Source organism: Gossypium arboreum, chromosome 3, assembly GCF_025698485.1.
Source record: "Gossypium arboreum isolate Shixiya-1 chromosome 3, ASM2569848v2, whole genome shotgun sequence".
NCBI lineage: Eukaryota > Viridiplantae > Streptophyta > Magnoliopsida > Malvales > Malvaceae > Gossypium > Gossypium arboreum.
Genome location: NC_069072.1, coordinates 13,047,225 through 13,062,221, shown reverse-complemented (window position 1 = coordinate 13,062,221; position 14,997 = coordinate 13,047,225). Strand labels below are relative to the sequence as shown.

General features: G+C 33.9%; 2 protein-coding genes across 4 annotated transcripts; one reads left to right on the top strand and one right to left on the bottom strand.

Moving 5' to 3' along the window:
• The first annotated feature begins 1,051 nt into the window (after positions 1 to 1,051).
• On the top strand, positions 1,052 to 2,331 carry LOC108475693 (uncharacterized). Of its 2 annotated transcripts, XM_053026165.1 has the most exons (4): positions 1,063 to 1,120; positions 1,216 to 1,501; positions 1,662 to 1,777; positions 2,062 to 2,331. In XM_053026165.1, exons 2-4 carry the CDS (start codon positions 1,240 to 1,242, stop codon positions 2,176 to 2,178), a joined length of 495 nt encoding a protein of 164 aa, XP_052882125.1. In that variant the 5' UTR covers positions 1,063 to 1,120; positions 1,216 to 1,239; the 3' UTR covers positions 2,179 to 2,331. The 2 variants fall into 2 exon arrangements, with proteins under 2 accessions (XP_017633167.1, XP_052882125.1); XM_017777678.2 differs by having other exon boundaries at positions 1,052 to 1,501.
• Positions 2,332 to 9,817: 7,486 nt separating this feature from the next.
• Positions 9,818 to 13,088, bottom strand: LOC108474876 (cyclin-D1-1). Of its 2 annotated transcripts, XM_017776911.2 has the most exons (6): positions 12,413 to 13,088; positions 12,052 to 12,138; positions 11,651 to 11,749; positions 11,364 to 11,565; positions 11,096 to 11,226; positions 9,818 to 11,002 (listed from the first exon to the last, which is right to left on the bottom strand). In XM_017776911.2, the coding sequence occupies exons 1-6, from the start codon at positions 12,662 to 12,664 to the stop codon at positions 10,787 to 10,789; spliced, it is 987 nt and encodes a 328-aa protein (XP_017632400.1). In that variant the 5' UTR covers positions 12,665 to 13,088; the 3' UTR covers positions 9,818 to 10,786. The 2 variants fall into 2 exon arrangements, with proteins under 2 accessions (XP_017632400.1, XP_052881490.1); XM_053025530.1 differs by lacking the exon at positions 12,052 to 12,138.
• Between the last annotated feature and the right edge of the window lie 1,909 nt (positions 13,089 to 14,997).

Here is a 14,997-nt window from a genome sequence, read left to right as displayed (position 1 = left end):
AAAATCGTAAAACTGAACTTTAAATTTACATATTTTAAAAAGAAATTCAACATCAAAATTTACATTATCTTCGGTTCCATCTTGAGCATCTCCTACTTTTCTTTTTCTTTTATAAAAGATTAATTTTGATAAATATATTTTAGAACAAACGGATAAGGATGAAAGGTAGTTCAAGAAGATTCAAAGTTTTGCTTTTGTTTTGGTGAAAATTAATGAAAAAAATTATTTGATATATGAATTTAGCTTTAATATTTAGTTTGATATCTGAATTTTTTTAAAATTGGGTACTTGAGTTTGGTTTAATATTTAATTTGATATCTAAACCAAACAACCCATTAAATGTTTAATATATTTACTCTAGTAAAATAACACGTGCTTAATTGAGAAAAAATAAAATTTAAGTATTAAATTGAACATCAAATAAAAAATTGGGTACTTGAATGAGACAAAAAATTAATATTAAATTTATAAAATTTATATATCAAAATGAATCTTAAAATATACTAAATTAAATATTAAAACTAAATTTAAATATCAAATAATATATATAGTAGGGTTAAAAAAAGCAAGCAGCATTGGAGTTGGGGATTTGGACGAAAGGCTAAAGGGTAAAAACCTATGGAGCTAGGCACAACCATGCTAAGGTGGTGCAGGTGGTGGTGGTGGGGTTGTCATTTTCTGGCCATGCCAAAAGGAATCACCATGGCATGCTTAGTAGGTAGCACTTACCTTTACTTAGGCTTAGGGTTATGCTTGTTACCAAAAAAATTTACCACTACATCCAATAGGCATGGGTTAGACATATGCTAATCTATATTTTAAATACATATTTTGGATGTATGTGCCCTCTCAAGTTCAACCCTTGACCCCGTCGACCTATGCCTACTACTACTTCCCAAACTCGTAACATTGTTTCTCCACGTGGAGGTCGTGCCGCTTTCCGAGGCCTAGTTCGTCATGCCTTAAAGTTGTCAATTTATATTATAACATTAATTAGTAACAATCATAATCTAATAACAACCCCTTTTTTATTTTTTATTATCTTATATCAATAATTATGCTGTTTTTGAAATGAGGGACGGCCTGCTTCAGCCAGTCTCTTATTTGTATACATGCATAGGTAGGGTGGTGGGGAGAGCTGTATAGAAAAAGACTGCTGTTTTAGTGTTTTACTTAACCTCATCCCTCCTTTCTTCTTTTTATCTTTCATTTCAGTCTTAAATTGAGAGAGACAGAGAGATGGGGAACTGTCAGGCTATAGATGCTGCGGCGTTGGTGATACAACATCCATGTGGGAGGATAGAGAGGTTCTATTGGCCTATTCTTGCAAGTGAAGTGATGAGAATGAATCCAGGCCATTATGTTTCGCTCATCATACCATTGCCTCCCTCTGAGGATGCCAACCAAGACGATAAGGCCGTACGCTTCACTCGTGTCAAGCTTCTTCGTCCTTCTGATACTCTCGCCCTTGGCCATGCTTATCGCCTTGTCACTTCTCAGGGTGTGTGTCGTATTATTATTTTTCACAAGATTATGAGATTTTTCCGCTTCCCCCCCCCCCCCGGAAACCCTGATTATATAGCTTGCTTATATATTTGTTCTTAATTGTTTTTATCAAGAAACTAATACTTGTGTATTGCCTGCTGCTGCCGCTGCTGCAGAGGTTATGGAGGTTCTAAAGGCAAAGAAATATGCAAAAAAGACAAGGCAACACCTGGAATCAAGTGAAAAGTTGCAGCATGAACAAGGGAATAACCTAAGTTCAGAGTCCTACCAAGTATGTCTGCATTCGCCACCTCCTTAGGCTTTATCATTAGTAGTTCATTAGATTTTAGTATTTCAGAATCTGGTATGGAGACAATGACCTCATACGAATATATAAGCTAGCCTTCTAGGCTAGAACGAATTCATAAAGTTCATCAACCCAAAAGGATAGTACCTAAAAGATCTGATCAAGTTCACGAATCCTTAACAAAATCAATTGAAGCAATTTTCATGTTTCATTTAAATCTAGCATTCTCATTCATATTCCTAAATACATGGGCGCTTATTTTCTAACAGTCTCAGGTGACAAAACATGAAAGACGACGCCCAAGGACAGCGCCTGCCAACACTGCTGCAATGAGTTCAAAATCATGGCAGCCTTCATTACAGAGCATCTCTGAGTTTGGAAGCTAATAGTGTTTGTTTTCGGATTTTATTTGTAAAGATAAGATTGGGTTTTGGGAGTGGCAATAAACTACAACTTCACTACGAACCCCCCAAAAACTATATAAAAATATAAATTCACCCAAAGGAATAAAGATGGTAACTTAGATTTCTTATTTGCAATCACAGCTTCCCAAATTGAAATATGTTTCAAGAAATAAAGAACTTGTGCATAGCTTCTGAGTTCAGAAGAGCACGTTGTATCATCATAGCTGATAACAAGTCAAGTCTTCCAATCAACATTTTATACAAAATATTCTAAGCTTGATGAGTTACTACAGTACAAACACGATGATAATATGAAAGAGAATGTTATGAATTATGATGAGAAAATCACTTGGGCGAGTTTTGGTCCGATGTCCTTGCAGCCATAGCTGCTCCAAGTTATGTCAGTCTAGTCTAACTCTTCATTTCTTTCTAGGACCCATACTGAAATTTTTAAAAAATAATAAATAAATTAAAAACATATTCGTATTCTAGGCTCAACCCCAAGTCCGGATAACATAGGCTCTAGGTTTCTTCTTCTCTAAGCAACAATGAACATACCGGTGAAAGGCTCCACCCACAATGTCCCAAGTCCACCATACTCACCGTCCAAGAAATTGTTAAAATACCTATTCTCATCATTAAAAAAAAAAAGTGAGGTTCACAAAAATTTAAATACTCGTATCAAAACTTGAATCTTCTGAAGGTAGAACCTAATAGGGGGCGAAATTGTAACCTTCAAATACTCATATTTAGAGAAATCCTAACATCGGCCGAACATCCACGGAAACAAGAGTGTGAGAGAAGAGTGATTAGTTATTGTCATGCCAGATATTTGTTTTTGGGTCAATTATTGAATTGAGTTATTTAGAAGAGGACATTCTTGATAAAGGCCATAAAACAATCCAAACAAGGCAATTATAAAATGATCTGGATTGATAAGTTTGAATAAAGGGATGTGATTTAAGCAGCACTCTCAAACTGTTATATGATCCTAAGGCTGTAGGATTTAAGCAAGGGCTTAATTAGTGATTGTGATAACCTTTTTCCCCTTCAAAATCAAAACATGCACGTTTGGATGGAAGCCAAAGGAAATCAAGCTATGGCGGGTGATAATGATGATGCTTTTATGCTTTGTCACAAAGCTTGTTGCATCTCTTGCATAGTAAGAAACTGTGCCTAAATCATGATTTAGTACTTGAATTCTAGTCAGTTTGCAGAAAAGGAAAGACAAAAATCTGTCAAGCTTTCCCTTCCCCAAATAGTCTAAGAACATGTTTCCGGTCAAGAAATTTCTCGAGAATAACCCTTCCTAGAATGAAAAGATAATTTACATCATTATTTCCTTCACAAGTTGCACTTCTTGTTATTTGATGTAAGCCATTTTTCAAACAGGCTTCTTTGATAAGAACATAGCTTTACCAATTCGTGAGGATAATTTAAGTTTCGAGATACAAGTAAGAACTAAAGTTTATAACATTGTGCAACGAGACTAATCAATGGCATTGGCACTCTTCACCCCTTTAAATATTTAGCATGAAAATTTGAGAGAAATAGGATGAGATGAATGAAGCTACAATGGATGGTTCATTAAGCTAACTTAGTTGAATGAAATGGTGTTTGCCATTCGCACATTATTTCAGTTGATGATCGATAAGTACAGAAATAATTAAAGGAAATCCACTCATAACAATAACTCATTAATCTATAACCACTATATGTAGGAAGAAACGAACAGTAAAATTCTAGAAAATTTTAGAAAGAGAGAGTTGACCATCATAATATGAATTATTATTTGGTATAACATATGGAAATGTTTACAATATGAATTATTATTTTATACGATACTAATGGAGTTTATTAATTCTACTATTGATATTAAGAAACAACTAATTTCTTAGTTATGTTTATGGAATTAAAAACTTCACGGAACTATAAAGTGTTATTATTATTATTTTTTATCTTTTAATTCATCACTAAATTTGTCATTATTCTTAGAAAACTTTAGAAAAATTCACTCTAGATTTAGAAACTATTGTTATTAATAAATTTATTGAAAAAAATAATGATATTAGTGATTTGTACCAAGTATTCCATTTATTCCAAATTTTTAATTGCATGGGTGGCAGGCACCCACATGCCAACTTCCACTTTCGTGATATGGGTACTTGAAGAACAAGAAAGTTGCAAACTATAATTTTCAGTTCCTAAAGCATAAACTCATCAAGGACCATTACTAAGCAGTACTTGCACAGAAATCAAAGTTGCACCTACCAGAAACTATTGAATAAACGAAAAGCTTGAAGCTCAAAATCATATTTGCTATAAGCCATTAAATTCGATCTTACTAATGTAAATAAAGAATTTAGAAGGAATTAACAAATGGGTGCCTTCATCTTCATCATCACTTCCTTGAAGGAAATCATCAGCCAAGGGAGCATCATCATCAAAATCAGACACTGTTAAACAATTAAAACGTAATTTGCTAATAATTTAGTGATATTGGTCAACAAATTTAAGCAGTAGTTCATCAAGGTAAAGTGAAAAAGAAAACGTGTACCAACTTTAGGCATATTTCACTTTGTGGGTTAAAGGATTAAATTAAAAAGAGAAAAGAAATCACTTTAGGCCCATTTTGTTCAACACAACACATCAAGTTTGAGCTCTCTCATTTGTATTTGTAATAAGTTGAGCCCAATTAGAGTGTTGTTATTGGAAGTCTAGGCTTCGGTGTCAAAACACTTGCCCCATTTTCATAGAGATCGTTTGTGTTGTGCTTCATAACTCCCAACAAAACCACATTTTTTAATCTATAACTTGTAATCAGAATGAAACTCTCCATTTTACCTAAATGATTGTAATTTTTGTATACACACAGCTCACACTAAATTATGATTAAAAATATTAATTACCTGTATTTTAAAAAGATTTTTAACTATGTATTAATACATAATTCATCAATCTCCTATACAGATAACCCTAGTCAAAGTCCTGAAGAAATAGACAATAAATAAATAAACCTCAAAATGTGAGTACGTATGGACATAATGAAAAAAAGAAAGAAAAAAAAGAAAGAGTAGACAGCAAATTACATTGAATATGGATGACAGAGTATGGTACAAGTATTAAGTTGTAAAATTAATTATGAAATGGGGCTGCTGATTAAAACAAAGTCAATTTTAAAACCAATAGAAGGACGAAGCCTTTAAACGAATTTCTAAAGTATGCTGAAAAGGGTGTCTAGTAAATGGAGGGACCTTCTGCATTAAAGCAATGTGCTAATTAACTCTCTTTCCTTTAAAAAAAAAAAAAAAACTCTTAGCAACTGGAATGGTTTTCCAAAGCCGTCATTCTTTTTTTTTTTTACCAAAATATGTAGAATTGATTAATCAAGTTGGAAAAAGTTTATTGGAATACCCATTCATCAACAATTTGTGTTCCACAATCAACACGTTTCCATTGATTCAACCTTTTGGGCTGTTTGGGTGTTGCAAATGACAAATTCTAAAGCCGAATGCTTTACTTTGTTGACAGCAATGGATCAAAAGCTATGGGTGTATTAATTTATATCTGGTCTCCATTCTCCAGCTTATTTATCAGAGGATTTTCCAATATATATGATGAAGATCCAAACTAGTAATATCTTACTTCCCATGCTCCTTTATTTCCCTTGTCGTGGAGTTGGAAAATATTTTGTGAGGTGGGATTTTGAGTTGGAATGCACTTCCTATATCCGATATTTTCTCACGCTTTACCATATGCACATTGTTTAGATCAGATGAGACAAGTCAGACCAAAAGTATCTGCATTAGCCTTATATCATATCTATATCAAATTAAAGTGGTGCTATGCTAGCTTAGTTAATAATTAGATGGATTAAAGAAAGATTTGGGTTTGAAAAATTAAACCATGCATGGCATTGCACCCCAATCTTAATGTTTCCTTTCATATTGTACTTTGGAAAACCCTTTGAAACTTGCTTTTCAATTACCATATATTTTTATTTACAGCTGTTGCTTTTCTACGCTGTTTTCCTGGTTTCTTTTTTTTTCTTTTTTTTGGTGATGCATGTCTCTCAGCTTTCACGTTCTGTGTCTTGAGCTAAACTGTGATTAATTGCAAAAGGGGTCCTTGCATTGAATGGTGATGATTGAATGGAAGACTCTTTTGTCTCTCCCTCCACTCTTTGTAAATGGGGGATGCAGGCAGGCAGCCACTATGACAAAAGCTACATAAAGAACATGTTTGAGAACTGTAACAAACGCTCCCTCGAGAGTAGCCACCCGTAACCATCCACCCATCCCCTTTCACCTTTCTTTTAATTCCAATGGCATCCAAAGATAGTATAATTGTGAGTTGGAAAGCTAAAAACTGGGCCTCTGCACCACTCCACCTCTACCAACACAAACCTATCTTTATCTATATGTGTATATACCTTTACTCCATAATCTACAACATACGACTCTATAGGACTCAGATATATACGCATTTCCATGGCATCAAGTACTGAACGAACCTGCCAAATAGATATATGTGGCGGTCCATGTTCAAATAATTAAAGAGACAAAATATGGATTTCATCCGAGGTACAGAGTAAGGGGTACATATGTATATATATGATCAATATATAATATTTACACCTTTTTCTTTTTCTTTAACTCACCAACTGATTACTGAGGTCCAATGGGGACAACTTGGCTTTTTTTGAAGCGCCCAATGGAGAGGAGAAATATGCAAGTGTCTTGAATTCAGCAGTAAATCACAACCATATCTGAGAAATTTGAGCATAGCATTCTAGCTTTTCAAGTCTTTTAACAAAATGGGGGTCCGATATGAACTTTTACAGAGAACCCCACGAGGTTGTTTTTACAACGAAAAATCCATATTTCAAAAGGCTCAACTTTAGGGGTCCTCCAATTTTGTCATTCCCATGTTCTAAAGTAGAAAATGCTCAACACTAACAAAAAAAGAGTTGGTAAAAGAGCTAGATTCTGCACCCTACCCTTATCCCCTCACTTTTCATAATATAGGGAGGTGAAAGAAATTTTGGCTTTTGGGCTTATACTTTGGATTCCTCACTTTAAACATCATTTTTGAAAAAATAAAAGAGTGTGTGGGCATGGTTTCCCCCTTTTTATATATAAGTGCAAAGGTAAGGAGGATGTGCTTAGTTGGAGGCTATTTATCCCTTTTCGCCCTATGCCTATTCCTCTAATTCAAACATCACTTGCCATTCCTTCCTTCCGTAAAACCAATTATTACAAGCATTAATCCAACAATTAACTCAATTTCAATTAATTAGAATAAATCTGAATATATATATATATATATATATATATATATATAAAAGGAAAGAGGATGAGAATTGAACTTAAAATCCTAAAGTTGCCAACTTTACCATTAAATTAAGGGTTTTATGCACTTCATTATTGTTAATAAAATGCCAATAGTTTTGAATACTTTATAAAATATTTGGATATGAATATGATTATAAATTTACAAATATTTGAATTCATATCATCTGTTAACATTCTAGGATGATAGGAAGAGTAGATAGATTCCTTTACTCTTATTTAAATAAAATAATAATAAAATTTATCAGCTTTGTAAAATTAATAATTTATGTCCTTTTAACTCTTTGATTAAATGAAAAATATATATATTTTTTGGCCCTCACAAGATATAATAATTTAATTTTAATCCTTCAAAATTTAATAAATTTTATGTTAAACACAAAAAGAATTGAAGGGTTGTTAGGAAAACTCCCAAGAAAAAAAATGGTGTCGATAATGGTGGGAACCTGTTGCTCACAAAATCCAAATCCTCTTTCGTTCTTTCCGCTCGTTAAAAGCTTCCCCCCAAACACCAAAACGTCACGTCCTTATCACTGCCCCTACTTGATGGTTACGTTTATACGCTCCACCCCATCATCATCATGCATGCGTCGTTCCAAAAACCCCATTCAATAAAATAATAAATAACTGTTTAGTATTCCTACACAATATTCCTCTATACATGCCTAAAGGGATATTTTGTAGTACAGGCCTTGCTGTTTAGTTAGACTTTACAATCTATGGTAATGGAAAATTAATTAAGGCTATTTCTTTAACTAATAATTACGTCATTGTATTCCGACACCTTGGCCTATTATCTGTCCCATTTATTTCCTAAACCTGTAGATTAATCCTAACATGTGGCTTAACCAGCACGGGGTGGGCTGTTGGGGGATTAATAAAATCAAATATTAGCATTTAGTTTTAATATGACCTTTTTAGTAGGGAAGATGATGTCTTTTTTTGGGTTGTTGATAATATATTCATGGCTCCCACTTGGCTGTACTAATGAGAAAACACCAAATCTCATTAATCGATTGGAGAATCCCAGGATTTTACTAAAGGATTCGTCATAATTATATTACCCAAATGGATTCTGACACGTTTGATTATCAGATTCATGGTACTATTGGAACAAGTAAAATCAGAAAGCCTTTGTTTGGTAAAGCTAGCCAGGACTGTAATTAAAAAGTAAATAAATTTGGAAGAATTAAACAAAGACTTGATGATCAAATTAGTTAAATACCTTGAATTTGTTATGTGATGAGACTGGTTCGTCGTCCTTGATATATATATATATGGGGAAGAATATAGATGTCAGAAGCTAACTGCGAACAGGTCCAAGAGAGTTGGATAAAATAGTACCGATGAATAATTGTCACCTAGTGTCGGATTTACTTTCGCCGTGGTCCACGGACACACAAATATATATAATAGTTTTAATGTCAATAATCGAGTTGGAGAACAAGGGCAGGGATGTGAACGGGAGGAAGCATGGTTAAGGAGTGAGAATACCACGTGTTTGGAGTGGAGTGGAGGTGATGATAAGGTTATAAAAGCAATTTGCATGATGATTGGTTGAGTTGGCCTAAGATGCATGGTTAGGTTGTTACGCACCATCCGTCCTTTAAAGGGTTATTGTTGTAATCTTACTACATGCAAAGGTAATATACCCTATGTCGGGCAAAATGACAACTTCTTTGGCGGACTGTTTTCTCGTATATGTGATGTTACGATAACTTATTTGTAGATGAAAAAAGAGCTTGCTTTTTTCAACATCTTTGCCTCATCTCACTTGTATCGCTCCTTTTATCACGGATGTAATAAATAAAGAGGCTTTCTAACCATACATGTGGATGGGATAATTAATTAAGAAATCCGAGTAAAAATTAAAAGAGTGAAATGTTGAGGATGACACAACACTCAACAGTTGGGTGATATTTAAGGATGGAAGAGAGGAAACCAGCTGCTTGCCATTTTCATGGGGCGCTCGCCAGTGCCAACTCCCAATTAGGACCGGGAACCGGGGGTCGTGTTCATGAATTGAACCCTCTTTATTGCCTGCGGGACCAAGTTCTAGTCCCTTCACTCACTCTCTCAATCCATGCCTCCACTAAATTCCAGTCATTCAATTCAAGTTTCTACTCCTTTGGCCCAAAATATGAAATTCGATTTTCTTTTGCTACAGTTACAGTATAAAACCTATGGGAAAACTACAAATTATGTAATGTCGATCACGAGCGGTGCACAGGAAAAGAAAAGATTGAAATGAAAGAATAAGAAGAAAGAGATTATAATACTAAATAATGAGTTTTTATTTATTCACGAATTGAATACAACAAAGTTCAAAAAGGCCCCAAAGACCTTTCGTATATGTTGAGACCAAAAACTGGTCATGAAAGAGGTTTTCCTTCTCCTCGGAGGAAATTTGTTTTTGTAGAAAAAAATAAAATAATTAAAATAAAAAAAGGAAAAATATATGCACACGTGTTACCATCGCACGCAAGAACACCACCGGATAAAATCCGGTTAGGTTAGGCCAAGGCCATTAAGAAAGAAAGGAACTGAACAAAAAAACAGAAAGAGGCATTTCCCGCCAAAAAAGCACACATACACACGTGCGTGCCACACATGCCAAACGCGTGAACACACAATCCACTCGAAAAAAAACCCAAATTTATTGTTCCTTCGGTTTTGATATTTAATTTGTATCATCAGATGGGAAGCTTGACTTTAATCAATCTCATGATATCAATGACCACAAAAAACAGCTCAAGCTTCAACGTTGAACCCGTAAATCCGCCAAACCCATCTCAGAAAATTTCCTCTGCTTTGCTTTCGGCTGTGGTTAAGGGACCCGCCATCTCCTCCCCACCCTTTCATATGTTCGTTCAACAATCAATTCTTCTAGCCTTTCACACCTTATTACTTCCTCTAAATATTAAACATGCTTTTCTTTTCCCTAACTTTCTCTCACCAATATATTTATGTAACAAACCAACACCCCCACTCCCTTGGGAATCTGCAAAGCCAGCCACCCCACCCACCATTATATTTAATCCATCTCCAAACTCTTACATGCACATATTTATATATTTATACTATAGAATCTACATCACTCTCCAAGGTCAATTTACTCTCAAAACCCTGCCCCTCCAACCAATATATATATATTGAGGTTTATAGACAACTAGGGCCACCATTTTTCCTTTCCTTTCTCCCCCTTATTTATTGTTTATTTATTATTTCCCCTTCTCCCCTTACTTGGAGTTTCTGTCATCATCATCCACCCTCAAGCAGTTATTTAATTTTCTCCTTTTATATGAAGGTGATGAAGAAGATGAGGAAGATGAGTCACTGGACCTCATTCTGCCTCGGATTGATACTCGAAGCTGAGGTAACATCTTGGGCGGTTTCCTCCTGGCATTGTCAACCACAAGCTCTTGCATTAACCTGTAGCAGCTAAGGATTTTCTCCTGCAAATATTTGGATATTTTCTGAAATTGGCATACGAGTTTCTAGTTCAACTAAGACTCACAATTTTTTTAAACATAATGAAGTGAACTTACCTTGCTCAGTCCATCGCACCATGACTCAGCATGCTCAGGATTAAAAAGAGACAAGTTTGGTATCTCATTGGCTGCACAAAGTATCGCTGCAGCAGCAATGCTTGATGGCCGATACTCTAGAAAGCTCGCCTCTGTTGGCAATATCAAATGGATTATTATAACCCCTTTTTTCTTATTGTATATGCATGTATATAAGTATGTTTCCAAAAACAAAAGTTGGCTTATATATGCACGTATTTATATCAACCGACAGAAAGAGAAATAATACCTTTGATATTGGATAAAATAATATCGGTTGCCCTTGAAATCAAAAAGGCGAGAAAAGTTCCTGTTGGATCGAGCTTGCATGCAAAGAAACCAATGAAACTGAACGGTGTTACTGATCGCAGTCTCCAATCCAATACCGTTAGCACAAGCAGTTCCATTCTTTGAATTGTTTTTGGTTCAAATATATATTTCGCTCCCTCTACCTGCTTATACACATGCACCATTTTGTTGAAATTACACTAATCTATGGAATTACTAAAAAACATATAATAATTTACAGGCAAATACCTGAAGATCTAGAAGAGATGGAACTAGAGGTTCCTCCATCTTGGCCGCTAACGACAAGCAAGCAGTAGATAAAAGTTGCAATGGCCACCCACTAGCTTGCTGAATAGTAAAAGGAACTCCGTTAATTTTCTTAAAAAATTGAAATATTTGAGATTCAACCTTTAATTATTGTGTTTTTTTTTTTAACAATAATGCATGCCACTATTTGATTAAAAAATTGAAGCTCGCTTTTATTTTAATTTATTACTGACTTACTCATGTCCTTTTCAATTTTTCACGGTTGTTGAAAAGTCAAACATAATCGCATCAAACAGTAATCACTCAAATTCCGCCAACATAAATTTGTTATCCACTAAATAATCCTTCCTTAGTAAGTTTTAGTGAAAAAAACAAAAGCTCACCGGCAAGCGGCGGGAATACAAAAACCGATCCAAGTAGTTGACGGAAAGATAAGCCGTTAAAGGCTGCAAATTGTAATATGCTTGTACCTGCAAACAAACAAAAAGGCCATATGATATTAGCATTACTGGAAAAAGTTAAATCGAAAAAGTTGAAAGTAACAGCCGCCAATCAACTATTCAGCTCCGTCCATTAAACGGCTGTTGTGATGAGATCTTTTTTATTTTTCTTTAAAGTTTTAAGAAGAATTGACCGGGTGCATTTTAGCAGAACTGTGAAACTTTTAACTAAAGTGCGCCAGTGGCATTATTGTAAAATCGTGGAACAGAGATAGTTTGAACAGTATAGTCAGTTACAGTTTACCTTTAGAATCCATGCAACCGATGCTTCTCGAGCCGACGCGTCAAGAGATTGACACCGAAACCGAGCAAGGTAATCAAATCCGGGGACGAAGTTTGTCTCATCTTCAATAAAGCCATCGATGCTGGACTCCTCGATGCAGGACGCCTGAGAGTCCAGCTCCGACGAGCATGCCGGCGAATCGTCGGATAACACCTCGTTGGAATCCTCGGCGCAGAGTAAGTCCGTGAAGCGATCGGAACATGATAACGACATATTGATAGTGGTTTTGATGATACTAGCGATGACGGCAATGGTAGCCGCTCAAACTTCCTCATTATCTCTCCATAGCCACCAGTAGATTTAGTAATCACCGATGTCGAAACAAAGCGGCGGAGATAATATTTTAAAAGGGGTGCCTGTGTGCGGGTGAGCGACGGATAAAGAGGAGGAGGAGGGAGAGAAGGAGGAATGCTTTTGGGTTTGAAGTTGTTGATTGTTGAATTGTATCTGTTGGGTTGGGACTTGGGATATAAAATCTGAGGATTTTTATTAATTTTATATTTTTTAATTTTAGGGTTTGATTGGGGGGTAGGATTTTCCCGGGAAACGGGATTCCATTTTTGGAGGGTACTCATGACGAGGTTTTGTTTGTTGGCGTTTAAAAGGTACGGGAGTTATTATTACCACCAGTTCTATGATGATTAAAACTAAATGACGTGTATAAATGTTGTTTCTAATTACCATCCTCCCATCTAGCTATGGAAATAATAATAATAATAATAATAATAATAATAATAATAATAATAATAATAATGAATATGAAAATATTATTTAAATGAAAAAACGAAAGGATAACTAGTTTTTGTTAAATAAATGAGATGAGAAAATTAGAATAATAGAAGACGTATCGTTTATTCTTTTAAAAGTATGAAACATGTTTTTTCTAATAAAACCAAAATAGTAAGTATTTTAGTTATAATATTTATGTAAACTCATCCTCAATTCCTTTTAAATGATTTATATATGGTTGTAACAGAATAGTGAGTATCCAGTTGAAACAGTTCATCCATAATGGTGTTGCTATTTTGCAGCTTCACTTTCACAACATTTTTACACTTACTTGTTTCTTGCTGCCTTTACCAATTTTCATCAAATATTCATTTCCACCCATTTGTAAAAAGCATATATGGTAGGTACAATAAAAATATCTCCATTGAAAGTGATGGTAGTATAAAACTACTGGATTATAATTTGGGGCATTTGAGTGATAGGAGTGGCAATGGGCATTGATTCAAAATGATGATGGGAAAGTGAAAATATGTTACAATTTCCATATGCCAATGACAATTATGTTGAAATCTTTGCATTGCTATCATTATTACTGAATCCCAGTTTTATAATATACATATATATATATATATATATATATATTTGTTATATTGTGGCACCATGTGCAATATGAAAACCACCTACTCACTCCACCCCACCATTCAAGTTTTGCGTGCATCAATACTTAAAATCCCAGAACCATTTTCAACTTTCTAGGGCTCTCATTACATGTTGTCTAATTTTCAAAATTTTGCCACCAAAGAATCAATCTACCTATATTACCAATTAAGCTTTTCATTCCGAAAATGATTAATTATAATTTCTTTAATAAAATCATTATCACCATATGCATTTTATCATTATAAATCAATTCAAGAAATTAAATATACTCCCATAATTTTATCAATATATATATATACTCGGATAATTGGATATAAACATTATTTGATTTGTTCCACAGCATTAACGCATTCAAGTGTGTTTAGGATTTATTTTAATAAATATTTAATAAATTTCATCACTTTTTAACATTAACCTTGTTATAAATTTTTATCATATCATTCTTTTGATACAATGCTTAGAATTATCCATAACCCATCTCCAACCCTTAATTGGAGGATAATACGCATCAGCATACTTTCACTGACAATAATATTAATACTAATCAAGCTGACAAATAAATTTTATTACTTTTAAATGAAGGAAATTAATATAAAAGTAATAGAAATAGAACGGTAAGAGTATGAGAGGGGAAGTGCAGTTATGTATGGTTTTAAACGGAAATGATATAACAAATTGAACCCTCCAAAAAGGCAATGTATAGTTTGTGAAAGGATATAAAGCGAAGTGTGCCGCCCTTACTCCAATTATCACTCATATATTGTACGTGGAATGATTTAATATCTTCATTCAACTAGCGAAATAACAGCTGTACACTATATAGAAATAAAGGTGATTGATTTCAATCAAGCTTACATTATTTTAAATTCATATATATAACTTAGGTAATTCAATTTTGTTTATTATTTTTATTTTTAAAATTTTAATTTTTATTTAATTAGTAATTATGTATATCTTCTATTACTATTATGATGCGTAAATTGATTGTATGTATTAATTAAATTATATTTAATTATTTCTTAAAATTTTCATTCATTTATAGAATTTCATTAATATTATGGTTATGAAATTCAAACTTAAAAATATATAAGTTCAAATATTTAATCTTTAAAAACATAAAATTGATATTAGATTGAATTTAATAAACAATATTTAAA

Coding starts and splice junctions, on each gene's coding strand:
- LOC108475693 (XM_017777678.2), top strand. CDS start 1,240: ATGGGGAACTGTCAGGCTATAGATGCTGCGGCGTTGGTGATACAACAT. Junction 1,502..1,661: donor TCGCCTTGTCACTTCTCAGG/GTGTGTGTCGTA, acceptor CCGCTGCTGCAG/AGGTTATGGAGGTTCTAAAG. Junction 1,778..2,061: donor TAAGTTCAGAGTCCTACCAA/GTATGTCTGCAT, acceptor ATTTTCTAACAG/TCTCAGGTGACAAAACATGA.
- LOC108474876 (XM_017776911.2), bottom strand. CDS start 12,664: ATGTCGTTATCATGTTCCGATCGCTTCACGGACTTACTCTGCGCCGAG. Junction 11,750..12,051: donor TGTATTCCCGCCGCTTGCCG/GTGAGCTTTTGT, acceptor TTTACTATTCAG/CAAGCTAGTGGGTGGCCATT. Junction 11,227..11,363: donor TATTTTATCCAATATCAAAG/GTATTATTTCTC, acceptor TATTGCCAACAG/AGGCGAGCTTTCTAGAGTAT.